This window comes from Oncorhynchus clarkii, chromosome 23 (assembly GCF_045791955.1).
Source record: "Oncorhynchus clarkii lewisi isolate Uvic-CL-2024 chromosome 23, UVic_Ocla_1.0, whole genome shotgun sequence".
NCBI classification, from domain to species: Eukaryota; Metazoa; Chordata; class Actinopteri; order Salmoniformes; family Salmonidae; genus Oncorhynchus; species Oncorhynchus clarkii.
Genome location: NC_092169.1, coordinates 43472876 through 43493087, shown reverse-complemented (window position 1 = coordinate 43493087; position 20212 = coordinate 43472876). Strand labels below are relative to the sequence as shown.

General features: G+C 43.7%; 1 protein-coding gene and 2 pseudogenes across 1 annotated transcript; 2 read left to right on the top strand and 1 right to left on the bottom strand.

The window, feature by feature from the left end:
• Positions 1-332: 332 nt before the first annotated feature.
• Positions 333-6704, bottom strand: LOC139381473 (delta-like protein D). Its single transcript, XM_071125039.1, has 12 exons — positions 6164-6704; positions 5749-6039; positions 4856-4916; positions 4501-4758; positions 3614-3674; positions 3364-3494; positions 2950-3119; positions 2533-2749; positions 1585-2413; positions 1348-1474; positions 837-1222; positions 333-612 (listed from the first exon to the last, which is right to left on the bottom strand). Exons 1-11 carry the CDS (start codon positions 6215-6217, stop codon positions 1217-1219), a joined length of 2205 nt encoding a protein of 734 aa, XP_070981140.1. The 5' UTR covers positions 6218-6704; the 3' UTR covers positions 333-612; positions 837-1216.
• A 3878-nt stretch (positions 6705-10582) lies between these two features.
• On the top strand, positions 10583-12093 carry LOC139381296 (constitutive coactivator of peroxisome proliferator-activated receptor gamma-like; annotated as a pseudogene).
• Positions 12094-12265: 172 nt separating this feature from the next.
• The window catches only part of LOC139381295 (constitutive coactivator of peroxisome proliferator-activated receptor gamma-like), a 34631-nt pseudogene continuing 26684 nt past the window's right edge, over positions 12266-20212 (top strand).

The window sequence follows — 20212 nt, the reverse complement described above, 5'->3', positions numbered from 1 at the left end:
TTAAAGTTGGAAAACACTGACCAGATTATTTTCCAGGGGTGGACATTTTCCAGAAGGTTCTTTCTTCCTAAAAATAAATTGCCATCAAGATGAGGGTAGTAATTTGTGATTACTGGTTGTGCCTTTGTGTCAGTTAGTGAGGTCCCTCAGGGAGACAGTTGCATCAGGCCAAGAATTCTCAGTTTGCAGTAAGACTACATACAGAACTTAGGGTGAAACATTGCATGCATTTATGTCAAAGAGAAATCACTCTAATATTCAATGTTGGATGTTTTGCGTGACATGTTAGGTAGGTGGATAATCACAAAATATGCTATTATTTCATACATTAATTTATTTTTGAAAAATATTTAGTTGATTTTCTTAATGGGCAACAGTGATAAAACAATTCCAATAGCTTCTGTACAATGCTTCTTAAATACATTTTTGTTGGAAAACAAAGTCACATTGACCTGAACTGCCTTATATACATTAGACATAAATTATATCAAAATGAAATCTACAAATGCACAAACAACTGGAACACATAACAATTAAATTAAAAGAATACATCTTTGAAAAAACACAGTATGTTTACAAATTTAAAGGCAGTATTTGCTTTACAAATACACACTGCAGTCGGTGCATACTCATTATACACAGTAATTAACTCAAATACACACTGCAGTCGGTGCATACTCATTATACACAGTAATTAACTCAAATACACACTGCAGTCGGTGCATACTCATTATACACAGTAATTAACTCAAATACACACTGCAGTCGGTGCATACTCATTATACACAGTAATTAACTCAAATACACACTGCAGTCGGTGCATACTCATTATACACAGTAATTAACTCAAATACACACTGCAGTCGGTGCATACTCATTATACACAGTAATTAACTCAAATGTGTATGTTTAAATACATATTAAAAAGCAACCCTCCATAGTGCAATGAGGTACAACTGTCAGTGCAACAAATCCATATTACGCACGTTCCTGGGAAACATAAGTTGTGAGAGCACGGACCAGTGTGGTCCAACATCCTTTATCTGCAGCCACTGAGCTTACTTCAGTTGAGAACCAGCTCATTCTGAATATCACTGTCAATGTCTTAGTCTCACAGCAGCAGTCACACGAAGGGAAACCTTCCCCCTGGGTTTGAGCAGCATTCACCAGAGTAAAACCTCCAGTAGAGAAGACGAGCTACAGCTCAGCTGTGGTGTTACACCTGGGGAAGACAACAGGCAAAGATGCTTTAGTTTCAGAGTATTTGGCTATTCGCAAACCAGTGAAAACTAAATATGCAAACTGCAAAGAGATATCATTAGCAGTGAAAAAGGGAAATCAACTCACCTCAGTTGCAATGATACATTCATCTTTCTCGTCTGATATGACGTAGACTGACTGGTACTTTGTGTCATTGCACATCGACGCTTCGTTGCATGTCGACTCCTCTGGACGTTTCTGTTCTGAGGCGTCACTGAGAACACAAGAAAAATAAATACATTAACATCAACATTCACTCGTCAGACAAGCATGACTACTCCCATATGTGGCACATCATTTATATCTAAATGTGTAGATATTCACCTCAAACGTTTTCTTCGTTTCTCTTCAAACTCACTGTCAGAACAAAAAGATTCAGAACCATTTGATTCGGAACCCTTTGCTTCACTCTTTTCTTGGTCCTCTTTCGACACATCTTCTGGCTTTAGCTCATGCACCAGATTATAATCTGTTGACGAGCATCGGGACTTGTGGCCATTCTGCTCTCCTCCAGCATTGTCCGAGTGAAAGTCCACTTTCTTATTGGTGTTCTTGACCCCTGTCGTGCCGATCACGCTGACAGATAGGTCCTTGTCAGGCCGTTGACAGTTGTTGGCCAGGTTGTTCATGGTCTCACTCTCACTGTGGGTGTCTCCATGCTGACTCCTCTGCTGCACCTTGACCCGGATGTAAACCACCAGCACGGCACAGGCCACCAGCAGCAGCAGCGCCAGGATAATCCCAGCACACACTGCGGTCCAGGGGAATGTGCCTTGGTCCTCTTCATCAGAGTATCTCTTACCAGCTCCTTCCACCCCGGGTTGGCCCTGGGGGTGCTCCGGCAGGAGGAACTGGCAGTTATGGCCACCGTAGCCTGGCACACAGGCGCACACATAGCGATTATACCTCTCGTGGCAGGTGGCTCCGTTGTGGCAGGGATTGTGCTCACATTTTCTGATGGTCGAGCTGCAGTTCTTGCCGGTGTATCCAGGTGGGCAGGTGCAGGTGTAATCGTTCATGCCATCCAAGCATGTGCCACCGTTCTGGCAGGGGTAGTTGGCGCACTCGTCAATGTTGTCCTCGCAGTTGGCTCCGGAGAAGCCCTCAGGGCACTGGCACATGTAGGAGTTCACAAGGTCCATACACTGGGCACCTGGAGACATTAAAAAGACATGTTAAACCATCTGTTCCAGTATTCATTCATGTCCTCAGACTTTCAATATAAAGGTTAAACTGGTAAACACAGAACTGGAGAACTTTGTTTCAGCTTACCGTTGGAGCATGGGTTGGAGGTGCAGTGGTCGATCTTCTTCTCACAGTTGAATCCGGCATAGCCGAGAGGACACTGGCAGTAGTATCCTCCCTCTGGGTTGTCAGCACAGCGTCCGCCGTTAAAGCAAGGCCCATCGGCACAGGTCATGGCACTGAGCTCACAGCTGTTGCCATAGAAGCCTGGGGGGCAGGCACATGTGTATGTGTTTTCTAAATCCTGTCAGAGGTGAGACAAAGCACTTGCTAAGCAAAAGGTACAACTCCTTAATGACTTGTTATTAATTTGTTATGCTACATTCACCATGAGGAATGCCTGCCAGCTCTAGCATAACAGCACCACACACTATGTGACACTATATCACTGAGAAATAATTTCTAATGTAACTAATGAGGGGAAGCTCAGAAAAAAATACTTACAGTGCAGCTTCCCCCATTTTGGCAGGGGTTGTCGGAACATTCATTAACCTCAATCTCACAGCTGGCCCCAGTGAAGCCGGGTTTACAGGAGCAGGTGTAGCTACCCTGGCCAGTATTGGTACAAGTGGCTCCATTCATGCAGGGCTTGTGGTGTGTGCAGTAGTTGAGATCTGAAACAGACAATGGCACATGTGGATTAGTCTTCTGAGAGTTAATGTACAGTGATATCCAGGATGTTTTTATGACTTGTTTTAAGGCCAAGATGTGCCCTATTCTCTGAACCTGATTGGTATGGTGGCTTAGATAACATAGTGGGGATACTGTATGTCATCTCAACACCAGCACAGTCTGGATCTGGTGGAGAAGGACAGATGAGCACTAGTCAGTTGCATATGGGTGATAAAGAGAACTTACCTTGGTTGCAGAAGAGGCCACCCCACCCCTCCAGGCAGCTACACTGCCACGGCTGCTGGCAGGTGCCATGAAGACACCCTGGATAGCGGATGCAGTCATCACAGTAACGCCCACTGAAGCCAACTCTACACCTGTAACCACACACAATGCTCATGGTTAGATATCTGGCATATATGAAACTATACCAAACAGTGATCCTGTTGATTGGTGTTAAACCCAGAGAGAAGATGGACAAATCACTGGGACTTACTTGCATTCACCAGGCTTGTCACAGAACCCGTGCTCCTCGCCACAACCAGGAAGACAGATTGCTGCAATGAGATAGACCATCACAAGTGAATCACGGGAATCTAACTCATTGGAACATGTGTTTATACCAGCAGAGCTTATTTTCAGATGGGCCCTTTCAGTAAACACTGGTTCATTAATTTCAGTAGGCTGGTGGCCCCATTAGCCGTTACCTAGAAAATATGCCCCACTCGTCACCAGGGGGACCAACATTCTGCTTAAAACAGTTTCTGCCTATACAAAGGCTTATTTTTCAGCTAACTATGGGACAGAAGGGTTAGGGTTAACCATAACTATGGGACAGAAGGGTTAGGGTTAACCATAACTATGGGACAGTAGTCACTTTTTTCTTTCTGCTTATACAGCCCTTTCCCTTAATGTCCCTGAGTCTGTGCAGATACAATGTGGACAGCCGGTGTACGTGGTGCCAGTGCAGGACAGCCGGTGTACGTGGTGCCAGTGCAGGACAGCCGGTGTACGTGGTGCCAGTGCAGGACAGCTGGTGTACGTGGTGCCAGTGCAGGACAGCCGGTGTACGTGGTGCCAGTGCAGGACAGCCGGTGTACGTGGTGCCAGTGCAGGACAGCCGGTGTACGTGGTGCCAGTGCAGGACAGCTGGTGTACGTGGTGCCAGTGCAGGACAGCCGGTGTACGTGGTGCCAGTGCAGGACAGCTGGTGTACATTGTCTACTCTCACTCAGCAGCTGCCCGCTTCCAACAATACCTCACTAAGCCAATCAACGACAAGTGCACTGCCAAGTAGCCAATCAGGCATTACATTTAATCTATGGCTTGCATGTGAATATTCTGTTAACTTCTCTTATTTAAAGGAGGACGCAGCCTACTTACGTTCTGTGCAGTAGGTTCCCTTCCATCCTGAGTTGCAGATGATCTCGCCACGGTCCCCACAGGTGAAGTGACCGAAGGCATCATCTCGTGGACGGCAGAAAACAGAACAACCCTCCCCATAGTAATGCTCATCACAAACAAATCGGTAGGAGTACTTCAGCTCTGTTCTTCCACTAGTCTGTAAATCAGAGGACCACTTATCGCCCACTGTCAGATGCTTCTGAGTGGTGAAACGACTGATCAGACCTTCAGGGTTATCTGAAAATTGTGAATACAGGAATTAGTACTTATATCCCTATAAATATTTACAATTAATCGTTTTGTTTGGTGACCTGTTGCCCTGTATCGAATTTACCTGTTGAAAGATCATCGTCAGAATCCGTGTGTAGGGCCTCAATGATGAGAGAGAATGTCCCCTGTTGAAAAAAAAAGAAGAAACAATTATAATAATGAACAACTGTGCCAACGGGTTAGAAGGTGCTGAGGCCCCACAGGGCTGTTAGGTCTGATAGAGGTGAGCCACCGTTAGGCTTCCGTTAGGCCTGATAGAGGTGCGCCACCGTTAGGCCTGATAGAGGTGCGCCCCCGTTAGGCCTGATAGAGGTGCGCCCCCGTTAGGCCTGATAGAGGTGCGCCCCCGTTAGGCCTGATAGAGGTGCGCCCCCGTTAGGCCTGATAGAGGTGCGCCCCCGTTAGGCCTGATAGAGGTGCGCCCCCGTTAGGCCTGATAGAGGTGCGCCCCCGTTAGGCCTGATAGAGGTGCGCCACCGTTAGGCCTGATAGAGGTGCGCCACCGTTAGGCCTGATAGAGGTGCGCCACCGTTAGGCCTGATAGAGGTGCGCCACCGTTAGGCCTGATAGAGGTGCGCCACCGTTAGGCCTGATAGAGGTGCGCCACCGTTAGGCCTGATAGAGGTGCGCCACCGTTAGGCCTGATAGAGGTGCGCCACCGTTAGGCTTCTGTTAGGCCTGATTGAGGTGAGCCACCTTTAAGCTTCAAACTTAAATTCCACCACTTCCCTATTTACTTGAAGTTGCATGCAGAGATGCCAATTATACTCCCAACTATGAGGATGTGAACTTTCCCACCCTGATAGCATTTGTTTAACGTGCCTTAGTCCACCTGTCCTGGGATATGCTACATTTCACTATGACCATTAATGACATTAGCAAAGCCCCATAAGTGGTGAACCTTGAGCATGCTGACCATGATTGTATAATTTGACAAAGCTGTGTTTAAATACTCACCGGCCACGTGAATCCAAAAGAAAACGGAATAGGGTTGGCGAATGCTTCTGCAGTTGTTTCAGGCACTTGGAAGGAGTTTGATCCGAGGACAGGAGTCATCGCACCACCATAGGTACAAGGGGGTTCCGGTGATACATTAACTTGATAATGCTTCAAGCAGATTCTAAAAAACGTTTTGCATTCACACTTCTGAATCACAGAGGCTCCTTTGCAGCAGTTTGTATTGCCTGTCACTCCTTTCTTGTTGAGAAACTCTTGCAACTTCAACTCGAAAACCCCTGAACAAAAACCCTGTAAAAACACAATTAAAATATGAAGGTTGTATTCTATTATGTTTTTGATATGTAGCCTACACATGACTAATGAATACACTTAAATTACAAATCAATTCAAAAGAGAGTCAAATTCGCAATACCTGGCATATCAAGACACAAAGGATGACAGCTATCGCAAGCGACTGGCGTCCCATTGTGCTGAGGATATTCAATAAATAGTCAAATGTCCACGAGACAGGGCAATTGACGTATAACCCAGCTCAGAAAATCATCGAGAAAGTTATTTTCCGTAATCAAAAGTCCCACTTAAAAATCCGTACGGTCTACAGACGTCTTGAATGGAACTGTTTATCTCGATGCTTCTCAGTGTGACTTCATGAACAAAGTTTACAATACAATGTAATCCTCAACAGTGGTGCGGGTGACAAAAAATCCCAACGAAAAAATTGGGAATGAACTCGAAATTCCGTGACCAGGTGTTAATACCAATCCAGTTATTAGATATTGCAGTTCAGCACAGCTTCAGACTTGAGGGTGCAAATGAGACAACCCAGTTTTAAGGCTGCTTGTGTTTTGTTTATTTCCCCTTGATTGACAATGATATAAAAAAAAATGTACTGATCCAAAACACTTCCCCAAGGCTTTCTCCGATCTTCGCCCTTTGTAACTATGCGTGTGTCTGACGTCCCGGCCAGCCTGCCGCCAGTTATATACAGACTGCGCTGCTACGGTAATGAGATGCAAATGAGCTAGTCTACTCCCCAATCTGTCTCGAGCTGTCACAAAGGGACACTTTTCAAAACCTCCCTCTCAAATTATCGCCAAATGGTCATTGAGCTGTAAAATGTATAAATAACCCTTCCCCATGGCACAAAACAAAACATTTTCATTTAGATTCCAACCAAATTTTCACGTCAAGAATCATTTACATCTCTCTCTGATATAAACCTCAAATTACATCACATAACATATCCGCATTGTAAAACCCATGTAGACTACGGAATGCTCCAAATAGGCCTACATCTTCCACGCTTACTCCAATGTAAAACTATTTTTCATTCTTTAGCTTTTCAACATCCCCCTTTTATCCTAAACTTAACTTTTTATTTCATTTTTTTGTATTATTGTTAAAGTGTGCCCACATAAACTGTTTATTCACACAATAACAATTCATGTATTTAATCACAATATAAAACTAACGGTCAACATGAATTTACATTTAATCAAAATGGAAAATCAATAACTTAGAAATAGGTTTTCACATAGCTCTTGGAAAATCTTGCCAAAAACCAAAGGATATTATCTTGATATAATTCAATGAAATCTACAAAAACATGTACTTTTATTGTTTAAATTATGAGTTTTGACAACTTAACACATCAACAGGTCAAGTGGATGCTTTTTTCTTTATTTTTTTTTTTTTACAATTGTAAATATTGTGTTTACTTTAGGCATATATGTATAGATTTAACATTTTACATTCTTGTACGCTGAGCAGTAAAAACTGAGCTGGTGGGTCGTTCGCATGGCTGTCATTAAGGCACTTTGTTATTGTGCGGACCGAGGGAAAGAATAAGTTTCTTCTTTGTTGCTCTCAGCTGTATGGTAATTCAGGCAGCAGCACCTGCTCTCTCCACAATGTACTAGGGAGAAAGTGCTCCCCTCGGCGCACGCTGCCGTCCCTACAACAATGTCCTCAGTTTAAAGAAAAACGCGTTGTTTGCTATTCCAGAAAAAAAAGTCAACAGTCTTTTGGTTATTTCAATATTAGCCAACAACAGAGATTTTTAAACTAGCCTATAACATTTGGTAAACTGTCCAATCTTTTTCATTGGTGAAACTTTTAGAAACATATTTGTGTCCTGTGAAAGAGGACATCATTTGTGCTGGTGGTTCTAAGCTGATTGCTCTGCCTCTCTGGTGACACTGAGACTGTCTGTGTGTGTGTGTGTGTGTGTGTGTGTGAGGGTGGGTGGGTGGGTGGGTCGGGTGGTCTTAATTAGGACGCTAATTGAAACGGAATTTCATTTTTTGGCGGGTGGCAGCAACGACATTTGAATTTTTGAGCGGCGTTCCAAAACAAGACAAGCATTGATCCCATGCGCAATTACGCAACGTTTTTCCTCGTGTGTTTTAGTCTACTCTTGGGTTTACTAAAACATTGTGTGTTGTCGATGTAATGTCTGAGTGATGTTTTTATGTTTAGAATCATTATAATGGTCAAGATATGACGCTTCCAAATGTGGAATAGGCGGAGAGAGAACATTCCAACACTATGACTAATACAATTATGCATGTGTTTACATGGACGTATGTATTCGAAGATCCGTGTTGTATTTAACCAGTTGATTCTTCAGTACACTCAATGCAGTAATCCGAAGGATGTGACTCTATGTTTTTACAGGCTTTTGCTCTGTACGTAATTCCGCGTGCTTGAGGTTTACGCGATCACCTCTTCTCCCAACCCTTCTATCAACATATAGGCAGGCCAACGCTGCACTATCAGGCATTTATTTTATTGACGTGGCATTCATTTGTCGATTATGGCAGCAAAGCATAACTGAAAGGCATGGTGAAATCCTTCAGAATCATGATCATTACACGTTATTATTATTTTCAAACGAAATGTATGGCTCGAGATTCTGTCTTGGCTAAATCAAGCATAAAGATTCTTCTTCGAACTCCCCCTTCATTCTGAAGGTGGACTATGGGGAGACTGTTTAACTTAAGTGTTTCTATAAGGGGCTGTTGTACTTTAACTCCTGCCCACCAGTAGCTCCATTGAACAAAAGAGAGACTCGAGGTCTGACTATTCATCTTTTCTTTGCGCTTTAATTTTCATTGATTTTGAATACAAGGGGAAGCCCTTGGGGATTTTATCTGAAGGACACGACACGCCTTTAGACGCGGACAGCCTCCCAAGCCAACCATCTGCTCCACACCAAATGGCGTTTTCCCCCCAACCTCAACTGCATGTCTCTGCGTTTCTGTACATATTGCACAATCTTCATCCAAATTGGACTGGAAGCATGTTAAAGAGACTGCAACGGTATGATGCTGACCATATGGTTAGGGATTTAAGTTCAAAATGTAAGTTTTTCGGATAGATTGCTCGTGGGAAACATAAACACTGTGAACATCACACCATAACGACCAGATAGATAGCAACTCAGGCATATAGCCTACGTTACCATTCACTAAAATTATACCTAATTTTAAGTAGCCTACCGCGGTATGCGCAATTGTTCATTTGGAATAATATTCAAAGTCATCAATATTATGACCTGCTGTTACAACTGTCTTGAATAAATATGTTATTAGTTGAACAACAGACACCAGTGAACATAACGTACATGTCTAGCTTTTTGCTTTGCCAAATAGACACGCAGGCCATCGTTTCTCTCAGTGATATAACTGGACTGGAGTTCAGACAGAGGACGGAGTTTGTTTAGCGCGCTGAATCTCCACGCAGATTTATTTTAGGACAATGAGTTTCTCTTCGGCATCCTGTGTGATGCTGCAAAGTAATTGTGCTGATTACAATTATAAAGAATCTGTCGCGTGGCTCAAATGCCTGCCTCCAGATGATGGATATCAGCAGTGCAGCCTCACCACATGACGACAGAAACTCGATAGCAAATCATCTGCTCGCTTTGGCCCTGCCCCTATTTTAATGACAATACCAGTGTGATTACCTGTGATCCTATGAACGAGACGAGATTCATTTGTCTTCAAGAAGTCCGATTACTCCGGCCAGCTGCTCTGTGAGTGAACAAGGACCCATTTCAAAGAGGCCGTTCTTTGTGCCCTGTATGTTGTTGGGGTCAAGGGGGGATATTGGAGTAACTTTGCGTGTGTGTGCGCGCGTGCGCGTATTTGTGTGCATTCTTCAGGACGGGGTTTACTGCTGAGCCTCTAGAATTCTTTAGCAGAGTGGAAGGCAGTCGCGTGCTTTATGGAGAACATCTGCTTCTGTTTTGGGTGTATTTTTCCTTGTGTGTCAAGCTTGGGTCCTAGAGGGGGTTGGAAAATATCAATAAAAAGTTATAGGTGATCAAACGGCAATAACAAGAAGAAGGCCATATGCTTTCCTATAGGCACAATATTCTCCGAAAATCCCTGATTCATTGGATTAGACCCATAGCCTAAGGTAGGCTGGAAAATGTATAATTCACTCCATTAAATTAGCAGGAAATATTGTTGAGAATAATTTTGTATGCTCCAGCCTTTTTTGATTCGGAGTAGCTGCTGAGGTGAATTCTTTGGAACCCTCTTCCCAATAACTAAAGGCCTGAAGTGTCTGGAATGTGCAAGATTGCTTTAGCACAGATTGGCAGATTCTTTTCATGTAAGAGTTTTTACTTTTTTTTTGCAAACTTCATCCCTACCCCCATTAAACCACCTTCACTATTTCACCTTGGGGATGAGCTCCAGTGCTAGGATACCATCAGACCGTCATTATGAGCCCCTCACCCCCAATTCCAGAGCAAGGCAATCTGAATTACGGCACAACGCCATCCCACTGAATGGAGGATTTAACGGGGCGGTGCCCCTTTAGAATGGCTCCCCAGGTCCCTGGGAGCATCTGCCCAGAGATGACCAGATGTAGGCACCTGTGGTGACAGCCTGCATATGCTCCCAACCTATTCACACTTTTCTAGTCACGGCCACAATAGAAGATTAAGCTTTGTGTGCACAGTATTATAACTCCTGGATCATCTATTTCTCAACAGCAGTAGGCTGAAATCTACTTTTTATTAGGCCTAGTTAACCAACTTCACTATTGAACTCTTTCTCCAACTTTATTTTCAAACGTTCAACAAATTATTAGGGTATGAAGTGTGACAACTTTTAGGCTATTTAGCAGCCAACCCGAGTCATAGCCTAGGCCCTAGGCTTAGTCCTTATTATTACACAGTTCAAACATTCTGTTGCATTAGCTAGACTACGTCTCCCTGAAAAGCATGGCCAGAGAGTCACACTCAGTGCGCTTTGAAACTATTTTTCTGAATATTCTGTGAGCATTATACCTATTTATTATTATTAGTTATTAATTCACTTACATGACATACATTGACTGGTATGAGCCAGTGTATTGTATTGCTCCTAGCCACTATTTAAAACATATTTCATTTGTCTTTGTATGAGTTGGTATAAAAGGCTTGCAGTATTTCATGGAGAAATGTTGTCCAGAAACCTGTGGACCTCAGGGAGATGGCATTGCAGCATGTGTGTGTGCAGGACAGCACACAGGGCAGCAGCACCACTCCTCCTACACTGGTGGTGGATGGCATGGCCTGTCTGAGGGACTGGTATGGTGGCCAATGGAAAGAGTTAATGCATTGCCTGGAGGAGTTTGTGGGTGCCTTCACGAATGCAGGTATCTGACTTGTGTTTTTCTTTGACTGGGTAGTGGAAGAAGGCGAACAGGCAGAGTTGGTGAAACAGCAATTGAGGGTTAACGAGAAGGTTGCAGGGTGTTCCACCATTTAAAGTGCCATCATCAACAGCCTGGCCGGTACCTGTTCTGCCTCACCTCAGGGCTGGCCACCTTATCTCGCTTTGCCCTCAAGTCTCTAGGCCAGGAAACCTGGTTCTCTGCCCACGAGGACGACTATGAGATCGCCAGCTTTGCCCTCCGTCACAACTGTAGGGCATCCTGGGATGACACAGACTTCATAATCTTTGGCTCAGTCCCCTATCTGTCTGTGAGTCAGCTGAGTCTAGACACCATGACCACATGCTGATTTCCAGAGACAAACTGTCCCACGCCCTCCAGCTCCCTCTGCTCGCGTGTCTCCTTTGTAACGATGAGAGCAGTAGATGCAGCGGCCACGTAGTGATGCACTGGCAGCTCACAGGACATCCACAACCTCCACAAGGTTAGAACATGTATGCTGTATCAGATTCCATCAGTAACAACAATCTGTCCAGAGTGGGAACCCATGGTGTTAACTCTCTGCCTCTAACAGAAGGAGAGGTTCTGGACAAAGGAATACAGTACTATCTACTTCCTGGTCAAAAGCTACTATGGGACATTAGTGACACCTCTCCTCGTAGAGGTATCTGAAGAAGAGCTGCTTGTGTGTTTACAGCAGCGTTTCCCAAACTCGGTCCTCGGGACCCCAAGAGTTGTACGTTTCATTTTTTGCCCTAACACTACACAGCTGATTCAAATTATCAAAGCTTGATGATTAGTTTATTATTACAAGCAGCTGTGTAGTGCTAGGGCAAAAACCAAAATGTGCACCCCTGTCCCCCAGTTTGGGAAACCCTGCCTTACGTCCTCCAGGGAAGAAACAGATCTAGATTGTTTCAGTTGAATAAACTAGTAACATAATGAAACAGGTTTCACTATGAAGTAAAGAGAAATACAATGTACATCTTTGGATACATTTCTTGCCATTTTTATCATGCATCTTTTCTCAGCAGTGGTGGACGGGCCCAAACAGTGAGGGAATAGCTTGTCTTTCCTGGAAACCCACTGAAGGAGCCCAAATTAGTATCTCCCTTGCCGCTGGATGCCGCTGGTATGTTGTGAATTCTTAACATTAATTTAACAATGTGGAATAGGTGATTTCATATTGATGCAAAGTGCTGTTGATGGATTTCACCTTGAATTAATATTTTCCTTGTCAATGTGGAAAATCAGATTAAGATTCTATGGTCTGGGAAGGACTCCGAAACGATATGCCTCCACATCTCCACTTTCTTGGCAGTATTTGAGTTGGATTCATTCTCAGTGGAACATGGTCTCCTGGAAGGCTCTCTGATGGCTGTGCTATGCAGGTGATTAAATACTATGTTTTAATGTAGTGTTTTTTTTGTCTGGTTATTTAGAAACACCTGTACTTCAGCCTCTCGTCTAAGTAGAGTGTTATCATGACTGAACAACATAGAAGCAGTTTCCCCTTTGGGGTTTTACAATGTTGTCATTGGTCTTGCTCTTATTATTGACCTTTATTATGACAAGAGGGCTGGCATTATCACATACAGTAATTAAAATGTATCAAATTAACACTGGAGTGATAGATGTGCAGATGATGATGTGCAAATAAAAATACTGGTGTGCAAAAGAGCGCTGACGGAGAAGGGCGACATCTTATGAGTTCCATCCTAACCTCGCTATATAGTGACTTGTATTGTGTTTATCTTCATTTTTTTTTACAGAAAGGTAATACTATTATCACATATGACCGCCAAGCACTTCTGGACATCAAATCGACACTTACAAACCTCGATTTCCACTTCAAACGCGACTCAGCTGTTCCACTGTTCATTCCGGACCATATTAATTTGTTCCATGGCTACCTAAACAGTGCAGGCGTAGACGCGGAGACGAGGTGGAGTCCTGGTCAAATTGAAAGAGAGAACCGAATGACTCACTCCTCCATTCTATTGCTAAATGTCCAGTCACTCGAGAATAAGATGGATGAGCTTAGTTCGAGGGTTTCCTATTAGAGAGACTTGAAAAACTGCAATATATTATGTCTTACTGAAACATGGCAGGATGATGATGCTATGCACATAGTTCTCGGTGGATTCTCCATGCAGTGGCAGGATCATACTGCGGCTTCGGGGAAGTCAAAAGGACGTGGAGTGTGTTTTTTCATAAATAACAACTGGTGTGCTGCTTCAAGTGTGAAGGAAATCTCAAGCTTTTGCTCACCTTATATAGAATACCTCATGGTAAGCTGCAGACCATCTCATCCGTAATTATCACAGCTGTCTACATCCCTTCACAAGCCAACACCACTCTGGCACTTAACGAACTGTATCGGGCTATAAACAAACAACTAACCGCTCACCCAGAGGCAGCGTTTCTGGTGGGCAGAGATTTTAACGCAGAGCGACATAAAACCCGTCCTACCTCCGTCCTGACATATTGCCAAGGCTGGTTGGTTGGGTCGAGAACAGGAACATCCCCCAAGTCATCCAGGAGCACCCTACGAGCTCCATTCACCAGGGAAGGTGAGCCCCCTTTGGGGAAGGATTCCTGTGACACTTCCACCAGACCAGAGCGGCGTCCGGCTACTTGGGTAGAAGAAAAAGAAAAACCAGGCAGGCGTGGATTCCCCAGCAGCTTGTGTAGGTTCGCTACTTGTTTTCTAAGAGTAGCCACTTCGCCCCTGTAGTCCTCTGCAAGCAAACAGTTGCTACATTGAAAGTCAGAGTGGTCCACATTGTCCCGGAATAAAGCAAAGTTAATACAGCTCCTGCAGCATTGAGAACGTTCAATAGCAACCTCCATTTGAGACTGCCAGCTAGGCTAGCTGGGTTTCCGTGTTTCTCTCTTTACATGGAATCTGTGGGAACCCAGGACAGATAGTAGAGTTCACAGTCACTGAGCCCAACTGTTACACAGGATCCAAAATTAAAATGAAAAGTATATAAAATCACACTGTCAAAAACAATAAACCGATAAACCGAGGTCTCTCGTTTAGTGTTCCGATGCTTGTTGTATGTTTATTTAAACCTTTTTTATTTCACCTTTATTTATCTAGGTAGGCCAGTTGAGAACAAGTTCTAATTTCAACTGTGACCTGGCCAAGATAAAGCAAAGCAGTGCGACACAAACAACAACACAGAGTTACACGTGGAATAAACAAACATACAGTCAATAACACAATAGAAAAAAGTCTATATACAGTGTGTGCAAATGGCGTGAGGAGGTAAGGCAATAAATAGGAGTAAGTAATTCAAATGTATCAAATTAACACTGAAGTGATAGATGTGCAGATGATGATGTGCAAATAGAAATACTGGTGTTCAGAAGAGCAAAAAGTAAATAAAAACAATATGGGGATGCGGTAGGTAGATTGGATGGGCCATTTACAGATGGGCAGTGTACAGCTGCAGTATGTGGCAGGGCTTGCAGACAATAACGGATTACAAAGGGAAACCCAGCCATAAGATGCTTAGCAATGCAGAATTCTCAAATGATCTAAATGCTTGTTTTTTTCTCACTTCAAGGAATATAGCACTGTGCCTTGCATTAAACCTCCTGTTTTTCCAGATGACTGTGTGATCTTGGTCACCAAGCATTTCGCTACACTCGCATTAACATCTGCTAACCACGTGTATGTGACAAATAAAATTTGATTTGATGGCCAATGTGAGCTAAACCTTTAAACAGGTTAACAATCACAAGGCCGGAGTAGACGGAATACCAGGACGCATACTCAAACATTTTCAATCTCTCCTTGTCCCTGTCTGTAATCCCAACATGTTTTAAGGTGACCACCATTGTCCATGTTTCCAAGAGCTCCAAGGTAACCTGCCAAATGGCTATCGCCCTGAAGTACTCACATCTGTAATTATGAAGTGCTTTGAAAAGCTGGTCATGGCTCACATCAACACCATCGTCCTAGAGACCCACTCGAATTTGCATACCGCTCCAACAGATCCACAGATGACTCAATCTCAACTGCATTTTACACTGAACTCTCCTACCTGGACAAGAGGGGAAATAACTATGTTAGAATGCTGTTCATAGACTTCAGCTCAGAGTTCAACACCATAGTCCCCTCCAAGATCAGGGACCCTGGGACTGAACACCCTCACTCTGCAACTAGATACTGGACTTCCTGACGGGGCCAGCCCAGGGTAGTGAGGGTAGGCAACAACACCTCTGCCACGCTGACCCTCAACACGGGGCCCCTCAGGGGTGTATGCTTAGTCCCCCTGTTCACCCACAACTTTGTGGCCAAGCACGACTGATCACCGATGCCGATGAGTCAGTCTAAAGGGAGGAAGTCAGATACTTAGCAATGTGGTACCAGGACAACAACCTCTCCCTCAAAGTCAGTAAGACCAAGGAGCTGATTGTGTACTATAGGAGAAAGAGGGAAGAGCAAGTTCCCATCCACATCGACAGGTCTGTTGTGGAGCGGGTCAAGAGCTTAAGTTCCTTGGCGACCACATCACATGTTACAAACTAAGCTTGATGCCCTCAATCTCACACAAATTATCAATGAACCTACCAGGTACAACCCCAAATCAGTAAACATGGGCACCCTCATAGATGTCATCCTAACTAATTTGCCCTCCAAATACACCTCTGCTGTTTTCAATCAAGATCTCAGCGATCACTGCCTCATTGCCTGCATCTGTAATGGGTCTGCGACCAAACGACCACCCCTCATCACTGTAAAACGCTCCCTGAAACACTTCTGCGAGCAGGCCTTTCTAATCGACCTGGCCGGGGTATCCTGGAATGACATTGACCTCATCCCGTCAGTAGATGATGCCTGGCTATTCTTTAAAAGTGCCTTCCTCACCATCTTAAATAAGCATGCCCCTCTCAAAAAATGTAGAACTAGGAATAAATATAGTCCTTGGTTCATGCCAGACCTGTCTGCCCTTGACCAGCACAAAAACATCCTGTGGCGTTCTGCATTAGCATCGAATAGCCCCCGTGATGTGCAACTTTTCAGGGAAGTTAGGAACAAATATACACAGGCAGTTAGAAAAGGCAAGCTTTTTCAAACAGAAATTTGCATCCTGTAGTACTAACTCAAAAAAGTTCTGGGACACTGTAAAGTCCATGGAGAATAAGAGCACCTCCTCCCATCTGCCCACTGCTCTGAGGCTAGGAAACACTGTCACCACCGATAAATCCACTATAATTGAGAATTTCAATAAGCATTTCTCTACGTCTGGCCATGCTTTCCAAATGGCTACCCCTACCCCGGTCAACTGCCCGGCACCCTACACAGCAACCCGCCAAAGCCCCCACCATTTCTCCTTTACCCAAATCCAGATAGCCTATGTTCTGAAAGAGCTGCTAAATCTGGACTCCTACAAATCAGCCGGGCTAGACAATCTGGACCCTCTCTTTCTAAAATTATCTGCCGAAATTGTTGCAACCCCTATTACTAGCCTGTTCAATCTCTCTTTCGTATCGTCTGAGATTCCCAAATATTGGAAAGCTGCCGCGGTCATCCCCCTCTTCAAAGGGGGTGACACTCTAGACCCAAACTGCTACAGACCTATATCTATCCTACCCTGTCTTTCTAAGGTCTTCGAAAGCCAAGTTAACAAACAGATTACTGACCATTTCGAATCCCACCATACCTTCTCCGCTATGCAATCTGGTTTCAGAGCTGGTCATGGGTGCACCTCAGCCACACATACCCTCGTAAAACTGACCATCCTACCGATCCTCGACTTCGGGGATTTCATCTATAAAATAGCCTCCAACACTCTACTCAACAAACTGGATGCAGTCTATCACAGTGCCATCTGTTTTGTCACCAAAGCCCCATACACTACCCACCATTGCGACCTGTACGCTCGTTGGTTGGCCCTCGCTTCATACTCGTCGCCAAACCCACTGGCTACAGGTTATCTACAAGTCTCTGCTAGGTAAAGCCCCGCCTTATCTCAGCTCACTGGTCACCATATCAGCACCCACTCGTAGCACGCGCTCCAGCAGGTATATCTCACTGGTCACCCCCAAAGCCAATTCCTCCTTTGGTCATCTTTCCTTCCAGTTCTCTGCTGCCCATGTCTGGAACAAATTGCAAAAATCTCTGAAGCTGGAGACTCACATCTCCCTCACTAGCTTTAAGCACCAGCTGTCAGAGCAGTTTACAGATCACTGCAATAATTATTTGCAATAAAATGCAAATTAATTACTTAAAAATCATACAATGTGATTTTCAGGATTTTTGTTTTATTCCATCTCTCACAGTTGAAGTGTACCTATGATAAAAATGACAGACCTCTACATGCTTTGTAAGTAGGAAAACCTGCAAAATCGGCAGTGTATCAAATACTTGTTCTCCCCACTGTACACACCATATACACACTCACTCCCACACAATACCCTCACACATTCACATATACTATAAACATAGCACACACATGCATACCAACACAACACAAACACATACACATTACACACACACTTTTACACTCATCATTTGCTGCTGCTACGCTGTTCTTTATTTTACTCTTATTAATTATCTATCCTGATGTCTAGTCACTTTACCCTGGCTTCATGTACATATCTACCTCAAATACCTTATTATTATCTATCCTGATGCCTCGTCACTTTACCCTGCCTTCATGTACATATCTACCTCAAATACCTTATTATTATCTATCCCGATGCCTAGTCACTTTACCCTGGCTTCATGTACATATCTACCTCAAATACCTTATTATTATCTATCCTGATGCCTCGTCACTTTACCCTGGCTTCATGTACATATCTACCTCAAATACCTTATTATTATCTATCCTGATGCCTCGTCACTTTACCCTGCCTTCATGTACATATCTACCTCAAATACCTTATTATTATCTATCCTGATGCCTCGTCACTTTACCCTGCCTTCATGTACATATCTACCTCAAATACCTTATTATTATCTATCCCGATGCCTAGTCACTTTACCCTGCCTTCATGTACATATCAACCTCAAATACCTTATTATTATCTATCCTGATGCCTCGTCACTTTACCCTGGCTTCATGTACATATCTACCTCAAATACCTTATTATTATCTATCCCGATGCCTAGTCACTTTACCCTGCCTTCATGTACATATCTACCTCAAATACCTTATTATTATCTATCCTGATGCCTCGTCACTTTACCCTGCCTTCATGTACATATCTACCTCAAATACCTTATTATTATCTATCCTGATGCCTCGTCACTTTACCCTGCCTTCATGTACATATCTACCTCAAATACCTTATTATTATCTATCCTGATGCCTCGTCACTTTACCCTGGCTTCATGTACATATCTACCTCAAATACCTTATTATTATCTATCCTGATGCCTCGTCACTTTACCCTGGCTTCATGTACATATCTACCTCAAATACCTTATTATTATCTATCCTGATGCCTCGTCACTTTACCCTGGCTTCATGTACATATCAACCTCAAATACCTTATTATTATCTATCCTGATGCCTCGTCACTTTACCCTGCCTTCATGTACATATCAACCTCAAATACCTCGTACCTCATTGATATGGCACTTGTCCTCCCTGTATATTGCCCCACATTGATCTGATACTGGTATTCCCTGTATGTAGCTCCACATTGATCTGCATTGTTGGTTAAGGGCTCGTAAGAAAGCATTTCACTAAAGTCTACACCAGTTGTATTCGGAGCATGTGACAAATAATATTTTGATTTCATTTGAGGTAATTTACCCCTGATGCTCTGACTGAAACTCGATGGCTCCTTTTCTCCGTGGTTCTCTCTTCGACAATGAAGCTACAGAATTTTCACAAAAGTATGTGGACACCCCTTCAAAATAGTGGATTCTGCTATTTCAGCTATTTCCATTGCTGACGGGTGTATAACATTGAGTACACAGCCATGCAATCTCCATAGACAAACATTGGCATTACTGAAGAGCTCAGTGACTTTGAACGTGGCACCATCATATGATGCCACCTTTCTAACAAGTCAGTCTGTCAAATGTCTGCCCAGCTAGAGCTGCCCCTGTCAACTGTAAGTGCTGTTATTGTGAAGTGGAAACGTCTAGGAGCAACAATGGCTCAGCCACGAAGTTAGGCCACACAAGATTTTAAAAATCGTCTGTCCTCGGTTGCAACACTAAGGACCGAGTTCCAAACTGCCTTTGGAAGCAACTTCAGCACAATAAATGTTTGTCGGGAGCTTCATGAAATTGGTTTCCATGGCCGAACAGCCGCACACAGCCTAAGATCACCATGTGCAATGCCAAGTGTTGACTGGAGTGGTGTAAAGCTCACCGCCATTGGAATCTGGAGCAGTGGAAACGCGTTCTCTGGAGTGATGAATCACACTTCACCATGTGGAAGTCCAGGGACAAATCTGGGTTTGGCAGATGATAGGAGAACGCTACCTGCCACAAATGCATGTGTGTGTGTGTGACTGTAAAGTTTGGTGGAGATTGAATAATGTTCAGATCACTTCTCATGCTTGTTTTTATGTGGGTCACCTCTCCTTGGAAGACATAGATGCATATCTCAGCCAAGCTATCTGCGTCAGTACATATCCTATGCAAGGCTGAGTGAGATACACTAGTGTCTCTAACATAAACCCGTTATATGGGGTTTATAGAATCTTCCTAAAGTGGTTATATTATATTTGGGAAAGTGTCAGATATAAAGACCTGTTACTTATGTAGTTGTACATTTTCTTATAAATTATTTGTGTAGCAAATGCTGACCTG

Bases quoted from the DNA above. Each gene is read 5' to 3' on its own strand.
- LOC139381473 (XM_071125039.1), bottom strand. From the start codon at position 6,217: ATGGGACGCCAGTCGCTTGCGATAGCTGTCATCCTTTGTGTCTTGATA. The intron at 3,675-4,500 runs GTAAGTAGGCTG...ATCTCATTGCAG, and splicing joins GGGAACCTACTGCACAGAAC to CAATCTGTCTTCCTGGTTGT. The intron at 2,414-2,532 runs GTAAGCTGAAAC...TAATGTCTCCAG, and splicing joins CTCCAACCCATGCTCCAACG to GTGCCCAGTGTATGGACCTT.